Here is a 24,917-nt window from a genome sequence, read left to right on the forward strand (position 1 = left end):
ATCCTCTTCGATCCCGCATAAATCTTTACCAAAGAAATCACCTGAACTAAACTAAACACACAAAACTTAACTAAAAACAAACCCACCATAGGGTTACTTACTACTCTGGAACAATCAAACCCACCATAGGGTATTGAAATAGAAGGGGCGGAAATAACCAAATTTCCTAAGAAAATTGGCTATTTCCGCCCTATTAAACCCTAAAAAGAGAGAAAAAAGAGGGAGAGAGGGTCGGGGAGCACATAGTTCACTCAACATCTGACGGAAGCTGATACATATATCCCCTGAGTATGGAATAGTGCCATACCCTGAGCTCCCATTGATCTATTTCACATAAGCAACCCCACATGATATTTGAATTTAAATCCAAAATAACAACCCCACATGAAATTTATAAATCTAAACCAATCACAGCCCAGGGTATGGCACTATGCCATACCCAGCCACCCAGGAGGTAGACCTGTCAAAAATCGACCCGACTCGAAAACCGACCCGAACCCGACCCGAAATTAATGGGTCCTGAACAAGATTTTGTGACCCGTAACCCGATTTTATCCGAACCCGAGAAATCCGAAAAGTAATGGGTCAAAACCCGAACGAACCCGTTTTGGACCCGACCGATTGAAAATCATTGTATTTATACTAAAAAAATGAGATTATGAGAAAATTTAAGCATAATAAACACGTTGTTTTTACTATTGTTGTGTGTAATATAATTTTAATTTGAATTATACGCCATTTTATAGTTGAATTTGACTAAATATAAACTTGTGTAGGAAAATTTTGCGTTTTAAAATCTCTCAACCCGTTGGGTCGACCCGAAAGTTCTGGGTCTTGAACAAGCATTTGTAAACCCGAACTCGAAAATGACCGACCCGATTCAACCCAAACCCGAAAATAACTTTTTACAACCCGACCCGACCGACCCGTTTGACGGTTCTACCAGGAGCCCAGGAGGTATATGTAGCCTTTTGGACATCTGACGTGACGGAGTAAATACAAGTCGAGGATATAAAATCATCATTTCTGAATTTGGAAAATTTAAAGCTCACGTCCTCCCTCTCTCTCTCTATCTCTCTCTTCGGACTGCACTCTTTCACCTTTCTTCTTCATTCTGAAAACTCTGCAACTCAGATCTTTGTCGTCGTGTTCTTCTTCTTCATACAATCAACTTAGGGTTTCTGCAATCCCCAATTCCCCCTATTCCTATCGAAAAACCTTTGAAACTCTCTTTCAATGGCGAAAGCAAAATACGGTCGTTCTCTACCTCGAAAATCGTCAACGCCATCTTCAACGCTTGTATTCGCATTGCTATTGTTGTTATCCGTCGTCGTTTTAATCCTTCTCGCTCTCGGAATCGTCTCGCTTCCCAGCTCAAATACCGACTCTCCTCATCAAGTTCATGATCTCAATTCCATTGTTCATAACACTGTTCACAGGTTTTGATTCATTCTCTCATATTCGAATTCGAATTCTATGTTATTGTGATCGGATTTTACGACTGCGGCCCAGTTATTCTACTTCATAAACACTCAAAACATAGCAAGATTTTGCGGCTGGATATTTAGCAACTATGACTACATTTATCAAAAATCTAGGAGATAAGTTTGGACTTTTTCATCTTGGATTTTACTGTGTTTTTGTTCTGAATGGATTTTCTTTTTTGCGTGCAGGGTTGATGTGGGCCAAAAAAGAGGTCAGCAATGGGTTGAATTACTATCTTGGGAGCCTAGAGCTTTTGTTTACCATAATTTCTTGGTATGTATTTCCAGTTGCAGTTGACTTTTTTCTTCTTAGTATCTTCAATTGAACAAAATTGGCCATTGGAACTTTGGAAAAATTTACTGATTGTTGGTGTATATTTTATTTGTTATCATGACTTGTCCTGTTTTTCTTGTTGAAATACATCATGAGATTTGCATTTCTTGAATGAGTTATGATTAGGATTGGTTTATGTTCCTTAATTGGTTTCTTTGAAATGTGGAAAAATGTGTTTCGTATGCTGGATTGACGAAGTTACTTTTTATTGAGAGTTGAAGTGCAGAATTATTAATTGTTCTTTGTGTTGGTTTTGTCGGTGTTCAATTGAAGGTTATGGATTAACTGTTGGCGGTTTGGTTCAGACATAATGCACTTTGTAAAAACATTATAATTAATCTTTTGAAGGAACTATTGGTGCTTCGTCAAATCATGTCTAAATATTACTGAAAGGAATCGAATGCTTCCTTAACTTTCTGATTTTTGCAGTCTAATCAAGGACTTAGTTTTACTGAAAGGAATTGAAAGCTAAACTAAGTTTCTGGTTTTTGGCAGTCTAAGGAAGAATGCGAGTATCTCATCAAACTTGCCGCGCCTCGCATGGAAAAGTCACAGGTTGTTGATGAGGAAACTGGCAAGAGTAAAGACAGCAGGCACAAACTTCTATACTCCCTCTCCAACCTCTACAGTCCATCATCCCCGATTTTCTTGTTTCTGATTCTCTAAACAATAACTTCCCTTTATATGATGCCTTTCTATTTACCTTTTTTGTGCTGCTGTCTCTTCTAATTAGATATATGTTTTCCATGTCTCGTAGGGTGCGCACTAGTTCAGGAACATTCCTTGCTAGAGGCCGAGATAAGATCATCAGGACCATAGAGCAGAGAATCGCAGATTTCACTTTTATTCCTGTAGGTATGTGGCTTAGAAGTTTAGGTGAAACTGTTGTGTTGGATACTAAATACTCACTTTTAAAGCCTATTCATCACCAAGTTCTCTTTTCTAGCTTGCTATATTGCTTAGTTAATGGTAACATACTAAGAGTCTAAGAGCATGTTTGGTATAGTATTTTTCAAGTGTTGGAAATAGAAATTACCCCCTCCGTCCCGGAATACTCGAACCGGTTTGACCTGCAAAAAGTTTAATGCTATGTAATTGACTTATTATTTAATTAGATGGTAGTTGATAGTGGGGTATTTTTTTAATATAGATCATGGAAAATGTGTTAACTTTTAAAGGGGTAATGGGAAAATGAGTAACTTTTTAATGTTTTTTTTAGGGAGTAGAGATATAGGTGGATCCATGGGTAAGTATAATATTAATAAAAGTTTGCCATTTATAGAAACGGTGCAAGAATCCGGAACGGCTTTATAAGGAAAGCGGTGCGAGTATTCCAGGACGGAGAGAGTAACTAATTACATGACCTATTATTTGGTTTAAAGGTGGATAACACAGTCCATTTCCTAAGGATTAACCATTACCACCATTTGTTACCTTCCTAACCTTGTGGTGACAAAATGTTGTCCTCGAAACCCAATTGGATACAAGGGATTCATTTCCTTAGGTGATATACCAAATAACAAATAATGGTAAAACGTATCATTACTATTTCTTCTCTTTAAATGTTTCCATTCCATTTTTTCCCCTAAATTCATACCAAACACGCACTTAATACATGTTTCTCTATGCCCGTCAAAATGTCAATTCGTTGTGAAAAAAGAGCAATTCCTTGATTTGCTAGTATGTTTTCAATCACAATCCTTTTTCCTAAGAATCTATGTTGTTGAAAAGTGAATACTAGCTTGGAACTATGAAATGAAAGTATCAGTTGAACTCAAGTTGAATACTTTTTTGGAATTAAAATTCTAAGGTAACCCATGTTATTTGCGTAAGATTAAAAGGAGATTAAAATTCTCAGGTAATCCATGGAAAATGTGGGTCAACTTTTTAAAGAGGTAATGGAAAATGAGTAACTTTTTAATGTTTTTTAGGGAGTAGAGATATAGGTGGGTCCATGAGTAAGTATAATATTAATAAAAGTTTGCCATTTATAGAAACGGTGTGAGAATCCGGAATGGCTTTATAAGGAAAGCGGTGCGAGTATTCCACGACGGAGAGAGTAACTAATTACATGACCTATTATTTGGTTTAAAGGTGGATAACACAGTCCATTTCCTAAGGATTAACCATTACCACGATTTGTTACCTTCCTAACCTTGTGGTGACAAAATGTTATCCTCGAAACCCAATTGGATACAAGGGATTCATTTCCTTAGGTGGTATACCAAACAACAAATAATTGTAAAACGTATCATTACTATTTGTGCTCTTTAAATGTGCCCATTCCATTTTTTTTCCTAAATTCATACCAAACACACACTTAATACATGTTTCTCTATGCCCGTCAAAATGTCAATTCATTGTGAAAAAAGAGCAATTCCTTGATTTGCTAGTATGTTTTCAATCACAATCCTTTTTTCTAAGAATCTATGTTGTTGAAAAGTGAATACTAGAAATCATCATAACTAATCTACTATTTGTTTCTTGATGCTTTTTCTGCCATTGTTAAAGACATAAAGTAAGGTTAAAGGAAGAGTTGGAGTTTGAGGATATTATAAATATGGAGGTAAAATTCCTAAAATTCTAAAATTGAATTTCCTATCTTTTGCAAACAGTAGATTTGGATTCGAAACGTAGAATTTAAATATTTGTATTTCAATTCAGCATATTTAAATGAAATCACAGTTTCCAAACACTATCGTAGTGTTTTTTTTCTATTGATTGAGGGAACTGTAGGGAACTTGTTAAGAATCTGTTGACGGATGTACTTATGTTGTATCCTTGCTCGGAAGGTCGCCTACCATGTCGAATGAAGTCTAAACTAGTTTAAGTGCACACCTGCAACTTCCTTAGCTCTGTGACTATTTGAATCACGAAGGCTACGCTGTAATCACCTTAGTAACGTGTAGGTTTGGTGTAATAGCCCATGCTTTATCTCTTAAGTGTTCTTCATTGTTCTGTGCCCTTTCCGTACATAAGTTTATTACAACCTCCTCTGCACTTTTGTTCATTTTGCATATATGAGGAAGACAGTTCCCAGTTTCCCACTTTTGTCTATGGCGTCCACCTTAATCTACTATTCTACTCCCATTTTCCTAAATGCTACAGGAAACCTATTTTTATGGTAGACGAGAGCCAACTGTTATATGTCCTGAACTCCTGATTAATTATTAATTATCTCAGTTGGTGGTGTATATTTTATTCTATAGGTCCTATAGCGTTGTATAGGTTCATCTGGATGTCATTTTTTCAACTGAACATGCACAAATGAAGCATGCTCGATTCGCTCAAATCAAGTCTCTGTAATAAGAATGCTAGATTTCTGGAGCATATATTTTCTGATGTAGGGCATATATTTTCTGGAGCATATATTTTCTGATGTAGGGCAGATTTCTGGATGCATGCATTCTAATCTTGTTGTTTGGATATTTTTTTTTACTTTAGTACTTCATCAACGTGGCTATTCTAACTGCAAATTTACTCTGACCACCACCACTTACCCCACCAACCACCATATCTAACCCATCATCAACCAAAAAAATTTGAACGAGTAAAAGAGGATTTAAGAGGGAGGAAGAGAATGAGATATACCTCTTCTGGAGATTTAATGGTCGAGTTTGACCTCTAAAACTTTGCTATGGCATCGTAAGATGTAAAATGATGAAAGGAAGGGAGTGGTGGCAAGTGATAAGCGGCTTTGAGTGGAAAACGACGTTAATGGAGCGGAACTTTTGGTGAGAAATGGGAGGGAGAGGCCGATAGTGAGATAAGGAAGAGAGGGAGAATAGGGTGGAGCAGAGCTGCAAGGGTAACGTAGCAACGTAGCAGGGCCAACCAATTAACCTTGAAAGGTTTCATTGCCTTTCTTCCTCTCCTACCAAACACGCTAAGGGGTCATTTGGTTGGGCATTTTGGAATGGATTGGAATGGGGTTTGAGTCCATCTCATCCATTTTACTGTTTTGTTCATCCTTTTTGGAATGGAGTCTCACACTAAAGGGGTTCTATCTCTACCCCGTACCCCTAGAATCTCGTACCCTCCTCTTACCACAGGATTCACAATCTATTCCACCCAAGTTACTAACCCTAACTTACAAAAAAGAGAGGAGAGAGAGGAAGTTGCAGCCGCCCACCATCTTCAACCGTGACCATCACAGGCAACTTTCAATCCAGCGGCCATCATCGGCGACCTTTGACCTTTTAATCATCAGCCACCATCCATCTTCTCCGGCGTCCACGTCCTTAACTCGGTAACCACCTACCTCCAACTCCGCCCAAGTTCCGATGAGGTGATATGCTTTCTAATGAAAATACGATAATGGTTGTGTCTCCGTCTTTATTTTGATAATTAAGGAGCTTATGGCTTGATTTCACAGTGTCAAAGTGTAAGTGGAAACTTAGGAAGCAACAATAATGGAGGTTTAATGACGCCAACCTCCTCCAATTTGGGCAACCAATCACCGGCGACCTTCCAACTTCTCCTGCATGATAGATTCCTGTTGAATTTTTGTTTTATTTTTGAAATTCTTGTCTTTGTTGTTCTAGGAAGAAGTTGTGTGGATCGCCTACAATAGGCGATTACTAATTATATTATTAAATTGTGTATTGTTGTCGAGTGACCTTGTGTATCATCAATAGACTATATTTTAGGCTCAATGGCTCATTATCATTTTAGAGGACCACTGTTGGTTGAATTTGAATGGGATCTTCCGCAGAAAAAAGCCGAAACCCTTAAGGCAGATGACAGATTCAATCAGTTCCAAAGACACCATCCTAGTCCAACGAGTACCCAAGCAAGGGTTAAGAACAGGGACAGGAATGGCTGTATAGCACATTACTACTTACATTTTTATTCATGGAGCCAAAATTGCTATGCCAGTGCTTTTTTGCTTGATACTTATCAAATTATGAATGTACGGTGGTGATATTAGTATTGTATCATTGCTCAATGGCATTTTCTTTTAGTGACAAGCATGTCATGGTTATGGGGAAAATATTATGACACTCTGAAAGAAGTATTTGAGAATATTTTGGATTTTTGGTACAGGCTAGTGGCTAAATGATCCACCCATTTTGTTTAACTTCTGGTTTGTTCATGAACTCAGTAGCCTCTGCCTGTTGTGTGCAATCTGGATCAGTAAACTTTAGCCGTCTGATGGTGTTTTGTAGATCATGGTGAAGGTCTTCAAATTCTACACTATGAAGTTGGACAGAAGTACGAGCCTCACTTTGACTACTTTTTGGAAGATTACAGCACTGTCAATGGTGGTCAACGGATAGCTACCGTTCTCATGTATCTGTAAGTTGTTTCTTTCAATCTCCCCTTTTGTGTCGAAAGAATCATCTCTTACAGTTACAGTTCATGTAAAATGATTTCTGTCTGTCTCATTGTGATTTGTGTACGACTTGTGAATTTATTTGTGGTACACTCTGTTATAGCTCTGATGTTGAAGAAGGGGGTGAGACAGTATTTCCTTCTGCAAAAGGAAACATTAGTGCTGTGCCTTATTGGAACGAGCTATCTAAATGTGGTAAAGAAGGTCTTTCAGTTAAACCAAATAGGGGTGATGCTTTGCTTTTCTGGAGCATGAAGCCTGATGCTTCTCTGGACCCCTTAAGTTTGCATGGTTAGTCATTTTCCTACTGCAACATTCAAAACAACTGTCTGTATTGCATACTTCTTGGAGGTCAATCACATGATTTGCTTTGTCATCCGTCCTTATCTCAGGTGGTTGCCCTGTGATTAAAGGGGATAAATGGTCAGCTACAAAATGGATTCGTGTCAGTGAATACCACTCTTGAATGTTCAACTGATTTGCTCGAGGTAATAATATCAATTGAATTTATGCTACCACTCTTTTATTTTATATTTTATTTTTTACTCCGTATTTTTTATCCTGGTCTCTCTCTCTCTCTCTCACTGACCCATTACCCATGGACACACATGTTTATGAGATTTTGTTCTGTTCAATGACACTTTTGACTGGAAGTAAATAATTTGAACATTATGATGTTGAGGTCACAAGTTGTGATTTAGTCCTCAGGCTTTCCCTTTGTTGAGTGCCCTGAAATGCAAGGCAGTACTTTTTTATTTCATATTTCTGGTGTCTCAAGGGAATACTTTCTTTCATGCAAATTTGGTTGCCTCTTTTTCGATTTTCAATTACAGCCACAGGTTAACTCCCTTGTTTACAGCCACAGGTTAACTCCGTCGTTTTTGAATCTTTACCAATGAATACATTGCTTTCTTTGCTTTGGCCATTATTTAATCTGACTTCCCCCCAACAATCATGTACTTAAAGGGTCACTGTTCATGTTTATTGCAGGTCGCATTCTTAGACAATTATACATAGCTGTTGTATTCTGTGAACAAGTACCCAATAGATTGTTAGTATTGCTGAAGCACGAGGAGCCAACTTGACCATATAAAAAGGAAGCTTGCAATTTTGATGTTTGAATTGTATACACTGTATTTTTCCGATACTCAAATCTGTCTTACTTCTTACTCATAGAATAGGATATGAATTATATGTTCTATAAAATGTAGATCCAATTTGCTTGTAATCCATGAACATGAGGTCACATACCGTACTAGAAATCAAGATCATGACTTTCTTTATAAATTCGCGGCGACTTCTTGTATACTGGAGAATGATGTTTGTGGTGGTGAAATTCAACACTTGTTCTTTCTGATGAAATTGCTGATTGTCAACTCAGGACCACCAATCTTAAATGAAGAACTATTACTATCACTTCTCTTTTGTTTTGCTGATTGTCAACTATTGCTTTCCTATTTTGCTTCATTTTCTCTTAAGGATTTGTAACCAAGTTTTCGGTAACTTATTTGCTTTACATTATTGATCTTACCAATTTGTGTTTTGATTGATTAAGTTAGCCTTGTGTATTACAATATTATCCAAGTCCATCTTCTAATTTAAACCCATCAAACAATTATACTTTTTTTTTTTGCTGATGCTATTGTCCTTGGGTTTAAAACGGATAAGGAAAGCTTCTAATTTGGAATAAAACTAGTTAGTGGCCCAAGAAATGTCATGGTGTGTTGCATATAGTTTGAGTTTGTTATTCCTATATATTTAAAACTAGATTGGATTCCGTGCAAGTACGATTAATAAAAAAAATATCATTTTTTATAAAATATTTGAGTAACAAAAGAATTGTTAAAAATAATGTGCGGAGTACGAAGTACAAACAATCTTGTAGATTTTCAAAAGATAATAAATTTAGGTTATATTTTATGATTTTACGATTATTATTTTTGAGAAATGAAATTAATTACAATTGAAAATTTATGTTGACGGTCAAATAAATAGGGAAAGATAACATTTTAGTCAATATGCTAAATCTTTTCCATAAAAGTTAATAGAAATACACAAATTCTTATTTACAAGTGTTGTACAATAAATATTGTACACCGAAGTTAAATTTAACTTAAAATAATTAAAAGTTACCTTTATATATGTAAAAGTTATAAAAAATTTAGTTAACTTTTTTTCATTTTAATAAAAAATATTTCTTCAAAATCAATAATAATGTATAAAATTAGTTATTTAACTGTGTAAAATATTTATCAATCAACCTTTTTTGTTATAATATAAAAGTTAATCAAAACATAGTAAAAGTTACAAAAAACTATGTAAAAGTTATCTTGGTGTACAATAAATTTATTGTACACCTTGTGCGCACAAGATCCTTTGATAGAAATAAACCGAATGCTTAAAAAATCATTTGGACAAGCGGATTCACATCTCTTACAACCAACACAATCCTCTTCTCTTGGAGCAGAAGCTATTTGTTTAGTTTAACAGCCATCCCAAGGTATCATTTCTAATACATCTGCGGGGCAAGCTCGAACACATTGAGTACATCCTATACATGTATCATAAATCTTAACTGAATGTGACATTGAGTCTCTAATTTTTTTTTAACTTCATTAATTTTCGATCTAGTTCTAGTAAAGTAAATGAAATACATATTTAAATACTAGACGAATCAATGATTTCCCAGAATTTTTGGAATCAATCTAGTTCCGGAGGAGAAAGGGAAAAGAGGTCCAAAATACTTTGATTTATTACATTTTTTAAAGTATATCTTAAGGTGCAAGATCTAGTAATATAATTTGAATTGATAAATAGTAAAATTTCAAATTTTAGAATCGAATTTACTAAATAATAATAATAAAAATACTATAACTATTTATTCAATAAATTCGATTGATTGATACGAATGGATTTTCTGTTACGCTAAATTGAAGAAACAATAGTCGGTCCAATTGCTGCTTCAGCGGCTGCAATGGCTTTAACAAAAATGGAGAAAATGTTTTCCTTTAATTGGCGACTATCAAAAAAATCAGAAAATGTTACAAAGTTTAGATTAACTGCATTCAATATAAGTTCAAGGCACATGAGAGCGCGAACTAAATTTCGACTCGTGACTAATCCATAAATCCCGATAGAAAATAAAAAAGCACTCAAAACAAGTACATGCTCGAGTATCATTGACCAACTCCTTATCAATCTCGATTCATTTCAATATGAACAACAATTAAACCACTTTGATTGACTGGAACATAACAAGTTAGAATAGAATAAATTAAGAAAAAAAAAGTAGAACTAAAAATTTCTAAATAAATTCAAATAGAATTGAATGAAAAAATAGAAAATTTATTTTGATTACTTGTTTTAAAATTATATATTATTATTGACGAGCCACATTAATTGCACCTATTTAAGCAACTAAAAGAATTATTGAAATGAGTTCAAATGGAAGAAAAAAATGGGTTGATAAATGAATTCCAATTTGTTGACTAGCGTTTATTAAATCTTGTTCGAGAATCTGGTTTGATTTTGTAGTCCAAATAATCCCATACCAGGATGTAGTTAGAATAGTACTAATTAATGAAACCAAAAGACTTATACAAACCAATGAAGTAACCCCGTCCCCAACAGTCCACAGATGAAACTTTTTGTCATATTCTGGACCACTCGTGAACATCACAGAAAATATGATTAATACATTTATAGCTCCCACATAAATAAGGAGTTGTGCAGAAGCTACAAAGTGGGAGTTTGCTAGAATATGGAATAAAGATATACACACAATAACCAATCCCAATGAAAAGGCAGAAAAAATAGGATTGGTAAATAATACCACTCCTAGAGCCCCTAATATAAGACCCGACCCCAGAAAGACTAAAAGAAAATCATGTATTGGTCCAGGTAAATCCATTATATGTCAAATAAGATATAAAAAATCGGAATGTTTCATGATCTTATTGATTTGAGCAGGAAAAAAGAAGTTTATGCGTTGCTAATTGTTAAATACTAATGTGTATGACTTGATGTAAGTAAAGTCAATTTATTGGACCCATCCCATTCTTTTTTTATCTGAAAGGGTAGTTCTCAAAAAAATTATTTAAAATAATTACAGTAAACCGAACACCTATTGTAAATACAAATAATTTTTTTGAATTTAAACTTAAAAAAAGAACCTTAATAAGTGAAAATTAGTCTTCAATCGCAAGCTTTCTCTTTTGTTTGAGGAGAATTCAAAATTGTTCGAATTGTGTAATCATTGGTTATTGATATTGGTAAATGAACCAGAGCAATTTGATTATAATTTAATTCGTGACAATCATAAGTAGAAAGCTCATATTCTTCAGTCATTGATAAACAATTGGTTGGACAATAATCAACACAATTACCACAAAATATACAAATTCCGAAATCAATGCTGTAATTAAGCACCGTTTCTTTCGAATATCCGTTTCCAATTTCCAATCAACAACGGGCAAATATATAGAACATGCACGAACACATACTTCACAAGCAATGCATTTATCAAATTCAAAGTGAATTCGACCACGAAAATGCTCCGATGTTATTAATTTTTCATAAGGATATTGAATAGTTACAGGTAAGCGGTTAGTATTGGATAGGGTAATCATAAAAATTTGACCAATATACCTTGCCGCGCGTATTGTTTGTTGACCATAATTGATGAACCCTGTTACCATAGGGAACATAGAGTAAATATCAATAACTAAGATTTTGTTTCTCTCTCTTGTTTGTGACAAATTGTGAATTATAGATTATAGTAAGTATATAAAATATACTTTGTTTTAGATTTATAATGAAAAGAGTTGGTAAGAAGTTGTTAATAATAGATTACCTAAAGAAATAGGTAAAAGAAATTTCCATCCAAGATTTAATAATTGGTCCATTCTCAGTCTAGGTAAAGTCCATCTTGTTGTGATAGGAATGAACAAGAACAAAAAAGTTTTAGCTAATGTAATGAAAATACCAATTGTTGTTCCAAAGACTCCATCTATTTTATTTATTTCAAAAAACTCCGAGATGAATATGTATGGAATAGAGAGATTCCAACCACCCAAGTAAAGAACGCTTACAAATAATGAAGATATTAGTAGATTTAAATAAGACACAACATAAAATAAACCAAATTTAATACCGGTATTCGGTTTGATAACCTGCTACTAATTCTTCTTCTGCTTCTGGTAAATCAAAAGGCAATCTCTCGCATTCTGCTAGAGAAGAAATTATAAAAACAATAAATCCTAAAGGTTGCCGCCACAAATTCCATCCCCAAAAACCATATTTTTACTGCGCCTCAACTATATCAACTGTACTTGAACTATTAGATAATTATAGTTGATGATAAGATCACCCTTGTCATCGCTATTACAGAATCGTACATGAGATTTTCACCTCATACGGCTCCTAAAGAGCCATAAATAAATCTGAAGGATTGATTTGATATTTATTAATCTTGATATGTTTGTAAAATAAATAAAGTGAAAATCAATCGAAAACCCTGAATTAGACCAATCAAATTATGTCTGCTATACTAATAAAAAATTTCTCCGGAATTGATCTCATCCTTTACTTTCATTTTGAAGAATTTACTTTTTTTTTTTATTGAGTAATAAATTAATTCTTGAATAAAATACGCTTTTTAACAATATTAATAAAAATTAAAACTTATTATTTTTGATTCCAAAAAAAAAAGCATTTATTCATAATTTAGACCATGGTCAAAATTAAATTTCCCCGAATATAGATATCGAAAAAAGATCTTTTTTTGCATTATATTAATATTATCTAGTTTTTTTTTCGTCCCTCTTATTTCTTTTATTTAGGCTTAAAATAAAGTAAAAGATTACTTCGTTCCTGATAGTTATTCATTTAATCGGTGGATAGGAGCATACTCTGGATCGGAATTTGCGGGAGTGCTACTTGATCATTTCTACCAATTTAAAGCCTCAATTAGTATTTCGTTTATGTAAAAATATCTCTTCAGATAACTTACATAATCTCTATTACAAATCCTTTGTGTACTTTGGTGTTCCTAATCATCCACTTATTTTTGTTCAATCTCTATGGTAAGTAATTTATGGTAATACGTCTAAAAAAAGATAGTAAAAACTCCATAGAATTGTTATTTTCAACCAGCTTCAAGTCATGATGGCTAAATTAATCAATATTGAGGAAACAACCTTGACTGCTTATGTTTATTTTCCTTGTACATAGGCAATGAGATTCGGTTTTTTACTGCAAATTTGGAAGCTGTTTTCTTTCACTCATCTAACTATCTGTTTTAACTTATCAACCGGATTTGTGAATAAAAAAAATGATTCTATTCAATACATTTTATTTTTATTCTTAAAAACATAAAAATACATAGGTAAAGGTGAAGACCTATGTCTTAACGAATTACACGTAGAGATATGGATAACACACATAGAGTTAATGGTATTTCATAACTAATTGATTGGGCAGCAGCCCGTAGACCACCTAAAAAGGAATATTTATTATTTGATCCATATCCTGACATAAGAAGTCTAATCTGAGCAATGCTTGAAACAACGATCCATAAAAAAACACCAATACTGAGGTCGGCTAGAACAAGGCGAGACCCAAAAGGAATTATTAAGTAACCTAGTAGAATCGATATGACTGTTATAGAAGGTCCGATACTAAATAAATATGTATCCCCCCTAGATGGAAGAAGGCTTTCTTTAAAAAGCAGTTTTGTTCCATCCGCTAAAGCTTGAAGAATCCCCGAAGGACCAGCATATCCAGGTCCAATACGTTGTTGTATACTTGCAAATATTTCTCTTTCTAACCATACAATTACTAGTACACCTATTGTAATTCCCAATATGAGAATCAAAATAGGGAAAAACATTTATATAGCCTCAGAAACCTCTTTTAAGAATTCCAATCTGGAAAAAGAATTGATAGCCTGTACTTTTGTTGTTGGTGTATCAATTATCATTTCAACGATAAACTTCTCCCATAATGATATCTATGCTACATAGTATCGTCATAATATCAGCCAATTTTATTTTTTTTAACTAACTGAGGAAGAATTTGCAAATTGATAAAACCGGGGGACGAATTTTCCATCTCCAAGGAAAAACACTCTGATCTCCTATCAAAAATATTCCTAATTCTCCCTTGGGGGCTTCGACTCTTACATAGAGCTCTTGTTTCGTCAATTCAAAAGCAGGAGATGGATTTTTACTAATGAATCGATGTTCAATATCATTCCATTCAGGATATTTTGTTCTATTAAAGCGTCGGATTTCTAAATTCTCATAGGGACCCCCTGGAATTCCTTTTAGAGCTTGTTGTATAATTTTACAGATTCGGCCATTTCACCGATTCGTATTAAATAACAAGCTAATGTTTCTCCTTCTTTTTGCCATTTGACTTCCCAATCAAATTCGTCGTAACACTCATAATGATCAACTTTACGCAGGTCCCATTGTATTCCGGAAGCACGTAGCATTGGGCTTGATAAACCCCAATTTATTGCTTCTTCTCCACCAATAATGCCGACGTTCTCAACTCGTTCTAAAGAAATAGGATTTCGCGTAATAAGTTTTTGGTATTCAGTAAGCCCTATTAAAAAATAATCACAAAAACCTAAAAATTTATCTATCCATCCATAAGGAAGATCGGCGGCTACTCCTCCAATACGAAAATAATTATGCATCATTTTCATACCGGTAGCAGCTTTGAATAAATCATATATTAATTCTCTTTCTCTTAAAATATAAAAAAAAGGGGTCTGCGCGCCAATATCGGCCAAAATAAATGCGAAGCTATCCGACTTGGCGGAAAAATTTTGGCGGAATTGTTTTTCACCGGGAAGTGACACGTGTCACTCATGGTGTCTGTTTTAGTATAATGTAATATATTCACTTATAATTTCTTTATATATGCATTTTAAGAATAATATGAAGTTCATTATATATGCAGTTTAAGAATAATGTCGGTTAACCAACAATCGATAAACTAATTTTTTTAGTAATTTACAATATTTGCGCAGAACTTTAATTTTTTGTACTATTTTACTGATAATTTATAAGAACTTTTTAAGTTACAATAGTATATTGAGTTATAAAGTTGAAATAGATTTTGGAGGAAGAAAAACACATTTGATTAGCTAAAATAAAGCGCAATATTATATTTTCCTATTATTTTCTTTGTTTATTTAATGTCTAATCTGAATAAATTTCTAAAAGACATAGGGAGTATATGAATTGATTAGTTAATGAATAAAAATTAAGAAAAAAAATTGTTCTCATAAATTGTTACTCAAAATACATAAAATTGGCATTAAAGTTAATTTTATACATTCATAAGAACGATCTTTGTCTTTTTTTATTATTATTATTATTATTATTATTATTATTATTATTATTATTATTAATTTAGAGTAATAAATCGTATCGTTGGAGTGATGGATAAAACTTTGCATTAACATATGAGTGGTCATGAGTTCGAGGATGGATATCAACAATATACCCTCCCAAAAAAATGAAAATATCTATAATGGCTATAACAAGGTATAACCATTTATTGGTGTATCCATGTGCCAAGCACAACTATTAAAAAAGCTTATATATATAAAGTAAAATAAAATTAAAAAAATCATTTTCAAAAATTCACTTTATCTCTCTAAACCATAAATTTTTTCTCCCCAAATTTATTCCTCTCTCCAAAAATCTCCATTAAACTTTCAGCAAGCTTTTTTCATCCATTTTGTCGCCACAACCACTCACAAAGCACTAACATTCGTCAAAATATGCATCAAAATTGAAAAAAAACGAACATAAGTCATTGATTTTTTGAGATTTCAAGCAAAACTAAGGAAGAAACAATAGATGTTTGAGAGAAAATCAACTTGAGCAAAATTTTGGATGAAAAAAATTCAAAAAAGAGACGGGTGAAATATTTTTTTACTAATATTTTGTTAATGTTTAAGTGCTATTTTTTAGGTTACATCTCCAGTTTTCTTGTCAAAATTCGAGAAATTCAAATTTGAAATTTTAATTTTTGTTTAGATCAAATTTTTTTTGAAGTTTATATTAACACATGAGTGACCCGTTGTAGGCACCTACTTTTGTCCCCATTCCCGAAAGGGAAGGTTCGATGATGAGAACATAAATCTCCACCTAGCAACGCATCTCCTATAAAATAACGAATCTCAAATCACCCTTTCATTTCAGCCAAAACTGCTATTTATAGAAACATGCTAAGAATAGTAACTGCCGTAAAAGGTAGTAGTTAAAAGTGGCAAAGTCATAAAAGATGACTCTAGCCTTAAGCCTAAGCCTCACGCTTCGAAATTGATCCGGCGTTCTGTCGCAATCGACCCAAAAGTCGAACAGAACGCATCCTGCCCCTTGTAGCTTGATGAATTAAGCCTAAATACTGGAACATTGCTTAGAGACCTGAGATTCGTTAAATAAAAGGAGAAATAGCAAAGCCAAGTGGTTAGTTTTCTGAGAACCACAACGCACCTCTCAAGGGTGCGTTGTAATGTGTCCCTCATATGATTTAATTGCTTTCATCACCCTTTTATAAAATTGTCAAACTATTAACTTGATTGATCTATCACGCCTAATAAGATAATACCTTGGACAATTGAATTATCATGCTAGGTACCTTAAATCAATCTAAATAAGATAATCACGATCGATTTAGTGTTATGTGTTGCATATTGCTAAAATCAATTCAGAATAGTTTAATAGTTTAACGCATGTCCCTTCAATTATTTATGCTGAGCTAGTAAGGATAACCTGCCTCTGGAGTATTATCGATGAGCACTCCTCTCGGTAGCTACAGTCTCCCGAACTCTCAATCTCTGCCCTGCGGGTGTACGTTGAGCGATCCCCACACCAGGGATCACAAGGGAACCTATGGCCGTCGTGGTCGAATATAATTGCACTCCCTTTATGTCACGATAACCGGGTTTTGTCAGTTTTTCTCATTGTCGTTAAAAACTGAATGACGACTCCTATATTACTAGTCGATTGGGTGTAAACTCACAGGAAATCCAATTACACTTGATCTGACGACGTCACACCCACGAGGGACGAGGTCATGCATTAGCCTCGTGCTTTTTCGACCCCCTCACAGTGGCGACTCCACTGGGGATATTAATGAAATAATCGTGCTCGTAGGTAATCAAAATAGCCGAAGGGTGAAACGATCCTACCCCGCGTTTATTTCCCTATCAAGTTGGGACGACCTGAAAATCAGCATATTAATGTGAACGGACAGAACCGCATAACGAATCTTGGCTCCCTTGGCATGTTTCATCTCGGGAGTTGGGAATAAGGATACCCATCGCCACCCGGGGGGTGCATACGCTTCGAATGTTGTCCACTCGGCACTCTCGCTAGTAGTACACCTATCCCAAACCCAATCGCTCGCCCACTAGGCCCCTCTCATTGGTGCATGCCCCCTTGGCTTACATCGTGATTGGCCTCTTGGGACGAAATTCGCTCGTGAATGCACTACCTCGACCGGGGCATGTGTTGGATCGACGATAGAAGAGGTACCAAGACGGCGCAAATATTACCCATAGAAGCCTATCATAAACTACGTGACATATTATTTTGCTTCATGTTGTAATGTGAGTTGTGTGTAGCGAATTATGTGATTGTGTGTGACAAATAATACTAGAAAACCAACGACCCTAAAAATTGCCCAAACATTCATAAACACCAAGTGGCCAAAGCGTTATACCAAAATACGTGTTCCGCAGCCCCGAGCGATCGCCACAAAAATAAGCGACGCCCAGGACAGCCTGTAACGGATCCCACGACGCTGCACAACGCGTAAAGGACGTTATTAGGCGAGCACGAAAAATTAAGTCGTATATACGAAAAAAGGATACGCGAACAAAATACGAGTACCAGTCAGTGACGCATTTTCAGCGCCCCTGGCTGGGCGCCAATCATTTTCAACGCCCAGAGCTGGGCGCCGAAGTTGCTGCCTGGCCTTTTGGTCAGGCACAACAGCCTCGGTACCCGCGCATAAAGTATACGTAGCAATAAAAAAAATTCGTAACAAATTTGCTACGAGGGCGTATGAAAAAAGGCACTCGATTCTAAGAACGACTTATAAAATAAACAACTCCTTGTGTCGTCATTAGGCCCCCTATGACGACAATGTTCGGCACCAAAACCGAGCATGCTAATTAAATGACCTTGAATGTCACATGGGCAAAGTATTCAAAAAATGATGTTCAAATAAAGTTTTCAAGGAAAGATAATGTTCGAATAAAAAAATAAATAAATCCGAGTCTAGACTAGGCTATGCCAAAGTACAATCTAAATCCTAAGTCTTAGTTGTCTTATACATAGATTCGGTCCTAATGCTTGGTGTCGTTCTGCAAGTTAAAAGGTTAAACCATATTGAGTCTCCCTTCCTAACATTTAAAAGAAATCAATAAGCACCCATATGTAATTGTCATCCCTTGCTGAGAATCTACGGCCTCAATACTCTCTCTCACCAATAAAAAGAATATATTATGTAATTCAAGTATTTGCAAAATGGAAAACAGTCACATTCTGAAAATCATTCCTCCATAGTCGCACAACTCCCAAAGTGAGCCTAAGGTGTAAATACCATTGGCATAAAAAAAAATTAATGGCCTCAAGGCTTATGATCACATTGGGTCACGACTATCATAGTCCTCTCGAGCCACTCGCTCCTTGAAGTACTCCTAAGTACGGACTAAAAAATTTTCCATGAATGCAACATGACGAACCATGAAAATACCTAAGTCGGCATGCCATAAGGCTACCATTGGGGTAAAGCAATACACACTAAGAGGGAAGCCGCACTAATGATTCTAGTCTTGCAAAAATGAAAATTCGATCTCCCCAACCAACTACCTTGCCAACATTAAGCAAAATGGCGCATGACAAATGAACACCCAAGGGTTAAAATCTAAAGTGTCAACCAACGAAAGTTATGGTCCAATTAGCCTAAGTCTGAAAGTCGCTAGGTCAAGTATTATAGGCTTACGCCACGTCATTATTTTGAGTCTAGGCCACCTCCTTGTATTCATACACGGGTTATAATCAGAAAAATTAATGAAAGTTCGAGTCTAAATCACAACTTCCAATTAAATCCCGGAAACTGGAATCTGAAAAGAAGCAAAAAAAAAAAATATTTTCGATGTAATTCTTTCGTTAAATTTCAATAATGTAAAAACAACATTTTGAATCTACGCTATTTGCACATTTTAAGAAACGACTAAATACGCTTGCAAAGTAAGACAATTTAAAGGTCCACCCTACGCCTACTAAAATTAAAGGTCCACTATAGGCCTACCAAACGACGCTCACTCAGTCTCGCCTCGTGACTCAAAGACCACAACCATCTACCTTTTAGCCCAAATTAAAAGGGGGAGAAATCCCAATCAAAAAAGAAAAAAGAGAAAGAGAAAAGGGAGAGCGAAAAGAGCGAGCCATGAAATACTTAGCCCGTACCTCCCAAAGTGCGAAATTTACCCAAGTAAACGAAGGAAAAGAATTGAGTCAACCAATCCAAATCATACCACAAAAACTACATAAAGTTCTGCGATCTTCTACCCTTTCCAATCCTCATGCTTGACTAATACCTATACAAATTATCCTATCTCATTCAACCCATCTTTCAAGCCGTCTTGAGTCACGAATAAAAAAACAGACAAATGAAAAATACATTCTACACGTAAAAAAAAAAAATAATAAAAAAAAGAAACTTTGCAAAGCGCCTTTAAAGTTTGTCTAAAAAGAAAAAGAAGCATTTAGCGCACAAAAAAAGATTCGCAAATATTTGGCACAAAACGAAAAGGAGCAGCGCAAAAAGGCAGCCCAGAACACGTTTTCAACGCCCAGGCTTGGGCGCCAAAAATAATAACGCCCAGCCTTGGGCGCCGGTCTTGCTTATCACTTTTCAACGCCCAATTCCTAAAAGTGTTCGTATATTTTCCTATATACATGCGGAAGAATAACGAACACTTGGGGGTAGAAGACCATATAAAATACGCAAAATACGCGCGCTCCAAAATTTTCGTACACTTATTTCACCCTATTTCAAACATTACGTTTCCACTTGAACGTACTTGTTTAAAATCGGCATTCTAAGAAACCATTTTCTGGCTAAGAACTACGCAAGACCTGATTCCAAATTAAATCTTTTTAAGGCGGATACGTAGGCAATCCATGATTCGGTCCAACCAATTTGCAAAAATGTTAAAGCTATAGAATAACAAGAATACAAAATAGAGTCCCTTATTGAAATTTAATTACTTGTAATCCAAGTCGAAAGAAAATTTAAGTCAAAGGAAGAATCCAAGTCATCAAGATGCCAAAATGAGGACACATCGAAAAATAATAAGGGCACGTACCCTTGCCAGAAGGAGCACTCACACTCCTAGGCACTTAGCCAATACTCAAAATACCGCTTTGCCTCAATTGAATGGGGGCTAGCACGAGCGTCCACGACCTCTAAAAGTACTCGACTTGACCCTCCCTAAAGCAAAGTAACTTACTTAAAGACCTTCTTTCACCACTAGACACAATCATAATCGCCAACAAGTAGTAAAGGCAGTAAGCTTGCAATAAAGAGGATTGTTCTACGGCATCGCCCCATCGTTCCTTCGAACTCAGGGCACCCGTTCATGGTAATTCAAATGCTTGCGAATCCCCTTTGAAAAAAACAGACATTGTCAATAGGACTTGGCACTTAACCAAGGCTCACCCTACTCAGACATATGACACGGGCATCTAAAATCGAAATCTGAAAGCATCATTAATGAGAAGGCATAATAGCAACTGGGGGCTAAAAATTGAAATGAAAGAGCTAGGGAAAGAACTAAGTATACCTTGATCTTTTGTGCAGACATACACCAAGTAAATCTAAGTCAATTTGAAAGCGGTTCATATTCCCGCAATTCTGGAAATGATGGCCCTAAAAGCCCAAAACATGTGCCACACGGGCACAAGTAATATCTTGACGCCTGCACCCTGACTTCCAGCAAATCCTTAGACAACACTCCAAAAATCGTAACAGTATTTTGATTCACTCATGTAATCCTGTACGAACCCTTCTATAAGTCAACTTACTTAGGACACCTCGGATTGTACACAGTAGGACTCGGATTTCAAATAATTTTCAAAGACTTCTTCGAACATAATAAAGTGTTGTTGGTTTAAGCTAAGTATGCGTTTATCGCGATGTTACAAGTGAGTCAAAAAGATTTCTAAATATGATTATGGGTAAAGAAAGGCACCTAGCTTTTGGTCAAGGCACACTTCAACATGTGACTACCTTGACCACGGCAATGTCGCACAATACGACATTTACAAGAGAAGTAGCAAATCACTACTCGAACGTACTTCGCACTAAACGAGTCTGGTTCAAACTATTCATGATCCATGTCACCGTGAATGCATAAAAACGTATGCCAAGCATTATAGCACCAAGCCAATCCCGTAGCTACAATTGGGGCTTGAGAAAAACACTCTAAAAATGCTCGAAATGACGATTTTATCGCAAATTCTCGACGCTAATGAAGGAAATAATGCCCTTGGTCCAAGTATGCATTCAATGTTAAGTCTAATAAATGCGGTTCAGTATTAATTAACAAGTTAATAATTCAGTGAGATCAAGTGAGCTGAATGCCTAGCTAGAGGCCGCTTCAGTTCAAGTGGAATTAATGATATTAATCCACAGCTTACTCTTGACTGAACCCGTAGGGTCACACAAATAGTACGTAAACGGATCAAGTATTTAATGGCATTAAATACTCCATCTATGGATATTCGGAATCGACGGATCTTGGTTTCAGTGGGAGCTAAGATCGTCACAGGCAAGAAATGAATACTCCGGAAACGATGATATTGCCGGAAACGGAAATATGGATCGTATCGGAAATATAAATATTATCCAAGTCGTAGATGTTGCCGGAAACGGAAACATGGTACGTATCGGAAAATATTATCGGAAATGGAAATATTGCCAGAATCGGAAATATTGCCGGAAACGGAAATATTGTCAGAATCGGAAATATTATCGGAATCGGAAAATAATTCCGGAAACGGAAATATTAAATATTTGTTCGAAACGGAAATTGATTCCGGAATCGGAAATATTAAATATTGTTCGTATCGGAAATGAATTCCGGAATCGGGAATTTAATCGGAAGCGTATCGTACGAATTAGCATCGGACGAGGCCCGCTAGACGAAGGCCCAGCACGAAGCCAGGCCGTCGCCCAGCGAGCCAACGCGCACCAGCGCACGCCAAGCCTCGACCAGGCCCAGCGTAAGGCCAGGCCCAGCCAAGGCCTTGGGCGCGCGCGCAAGAGCACATCAATGGGCCGAGCGCTGTGCGCCTAGCGTGGGCCGCAAGGCTTGTGCGGGTGTACGGTGCTCGTGCAAAGCTTGTGCGGGAATCCTGAAGCAATCAGGATTCGAAGTGTGATTAAATCCTAAAACTATTAGATAATGATTATTTAATTAGAGTCCTAGTAGGGTTATAATTAAATAAATTAGTATCCTAATAGGATTCCAAAACCCTTTCCATAACTCTATAAATAAGTGCCTAGGGTCACATATTTTCATAGATTATTCAAGTATTCAAAGTCAGTTTTTGAGAGAAAATTCAGACACATTTCTTGACTATAAGTGCCGAAAATCTTTAGTACCTTAAGGGCGATTCTAGTTGGTCAATCTTAAGGCGGATCCGGACGTGCTGTGGACTATATACGGAGGGACGACACTTGGAGTCCTAAAGACTTGTTCTTGTTCGGTTCGGGCGCAGCTAGGGAAGGCACGCAACAAAGAGTATGCATCTAAACTATGCTATATGATTATGTGTAAATAATATGTATTCCTGGCTAAATGGTTTTTCCGCATGATTTATGAATTGTCATATGTATCATAACCTAACAGCTAATGCTATACACACGTCATAGGGGCACAATCCTAAGGCTTGATCGTGTAAAACGAACCTTAGAATGGCTACAACCCCTCCCAAATTCTAAGCGCTACTTAGAATATATAAAGTCACCCCACTAACAAGGGTAACTGAAAATCGCGAGTCACCAAAACTCCGATCAAACTACTGCACATAACGCTCGCCCTACAAGCGCCCGTTACACAGTCTACGTCGTTCCAAAGCAAAAGCGAAAGAAAAATCAAGGAAAAAAAAAAGAAAAAAAGAAACTGTAGACACCTACTTTTGTCCCCATTCCCGCAAGGGAAAGGTTCGATGATGAAAGCATAAAAACTCCACTTGACAACGCATCTCATATAAAATAAACGAATCTCGATTCCCCGTTTCACCCGAAACCTGCTATTTATGGAAACCCGCTAAAAATAGTAACTGCCGTAAAAGGTAGCTTCTAAAAGTGGCAAATCATAAAAGATAGAAACCTGTCAGAATTAGGTGTTGCATTCCAACATAAATCCTAAATGAGATAGAAAACTGCGAGAATCCTATTCCTAATAGGATTCGGAAATAAGAGTTACGTATTAATTAAAATCCTAACGAGCCTAGAGTTCGTAACGGGCCCAGACGCATTCCGTCACAAAATTGATACGCGCTAAAAGACTCAAATTAATCTCAAACTCTACGGATTTTAGGAATCCGAATCAGACTAAACAAAACTGCCCAGACCCTATTTTCAACGCCTGGCTCTGGGCGCCGAAATCTTCGGCGCCCAGGCCTGGGCGCTGAAAGTACCTGGGTACGTCTCTTTTCCTAATTCTTTATGGATTAGAGCTCTGCAATTCTATCTTTCCACGAACTCTTCCCTATAAATAAGCCCCTAGTTTCGACGTGAAACAACACACAACAACACATAATATATTTTGAGTATTGACTCTAAACCCCTTAGCCTAAGCCTCTCGCTGCGAAACTGTTCACGCGTTCTGTCGCAATCGATCCATAAATCGAACAGAACGTATCCTGTACCATAATCGAGATTCGTTAAATAAAAAGGAGAAATAGCAAAGTCAAAGTGCATCAAGCGCTGGAGCGCGCGCAGCAAGCGCTGGCGAGCGTGCACAGCGAGTGATGGCTCGCGTGCATCGAGCGCTGGCGCGCGCGCAGCGAGCACCACTTGTGCGATGGCTTGCGATGGGAAGATGCAGCAGCTATGCGACGAGCGCATGGGCTGCGCGCACATGGCCAGCGATGGCTGTGTGCGTGTGGCCCATGGGCGTGCGATGCGTAGGGTGTTTGCGTTGCGATTAGATCGTTTTAAATGTTTAATTTGAAATTTTAAGTTTACGTAATTTTAATTAATTTTAAAAATTAATAATTTAAATTATTTTCTTGGATTTTAATTTTGAATATTGTAATTATAATAAATTTTATTTATTCTAATAATTTTACTAAAATTAAAATCATGAATTAATTTAAATACGACTGAAATTAAATTAAACCTTTTGGATTCAATTATAAATTTATATGAGCTTTAAATTTTAATTAAATTTGTATGTTTCCGGTTAGACTAGAAATACATTTTTATGTTTAAAATTAGTAAAGCATATGAATTTATTGGTTTAAGTGGGAGCCATTTTTAGTCATAAACTCTTGATTAGGTCTACAAATCCTTAAGGTTAAAACAACTTGATTAGAATTAATAAGGACTGAATAATTGGTAGATTATTGGTGCCCTTAATTAATTGATGCAAATGTTTACGTGATGCATAATGTGTTTTACTAACCAGCTATGTGGGCCATTCATGATAATGAATGGG

General features: G+C 36.1%; 2 protein-coding genes and 1 pseudogene across 2 annotated transcripts in view; 1 reads left to right on the forward strand and 2 right to left on the reverse strand.

The window, feature by feature from the left end:
• The first annotated feature begins 1,002 nt into the window (after window positions 1-1,002).
• On the forward strand, window positions 1,003-8,440 carry LOC110793206 (probable prolyl 4-hydroxylase 10). Its single transcript, XM_021998066.2, has 8 exons — window positions 1,003-1,439; window positions 1,674-1,758; window positions 2,314-2,411; window positions 2,576-2,673; window positions 6,987-7,116; window positions 7,257-7,444; window positions 7,546-7,641; window positions 8,144-8,440. Exons 1-7 carry the CDS (start codon window positions 1,237-1,239, stop codon window positions 7,617-7,619), a joined length of 876 nt encoding a protein of 291 aa, XP_021853758.1. The 5' UTR covers window positions 1,003-1,236; the 3' UTR covers window positions 7,620-7,641; window positions 8,144-8,440.
• Window positions 8,441-11,076: 2,636 nt separating this feature from the next.
• On the reverse strand, window positions 11,077-14,132 carry LOC130464167 (NAD(P)H-quinone oxidoreductase subunit 1, chloroplastic-like; annotated as a pseudogene).
• A 1-nt stretch (window position 14,133) lies between these two features.
• Window positions 14,134-24,917, reverse strand: part of LOC130463390 (NAD(P)H-quinone oxidoreductase subunit H, chloroplastic-like) — a 34,396-nt gene continuing 23,612 nt past the window's right edge. The window contains 4 exon segments of the mRNA XM_056832501.1: window positions 14,134-14,208; window positions 14,210-14,244; window positions 14,247-14,495; window positions 14,498-14,964. Of these exon segments, the coding sequence (XP_056688479.1) occupies window positions 14,134-14,208; window positions 14,210-14,244; window positions 14,247-14,495; window positions 14,498-14,964 (826 nt within the window).

Source organism: Spinacia oleracea, chromosome 6, assembly GCF_020520425.1.
Source record: "Spinacia oleracea cultivar Varoflay chromosome 6, BTI_SOV_V1, whole genome shotgun sequence".
In the NCBI taxonomy this organism is placed as follows: domain Eukaryota; kingdom Viridiplantae; phylum Streptophyta; class Magnoliopsida; order Caryophyllales; family Amaranthaceae; genus Spinacia; species Spinacia oleracea.

Coding starts and splice junctions, on each gene's coding strand:
- LOC110793206 (XM_021998066.2), top strand. CDS start 1,237: ATGGCGAAAGCAAAATACGGTCGTTCTCTACCTCGAAAATCGTCAACG. Junction 1,440..1,673: donor GTTCATAACACTGTTCACAG/GTTTTGATTCAT, acceptor TTTTGCGTGCAG/GGTTGATGTGGGCCAAAAAA. Junction 1,759..2,313: donor TTGTTTACCATAATTTCTTG/GTATGTATTTCC, acceptor GGTTTTTGGCAG/TCTAAGGAAGAATGCGAGTA.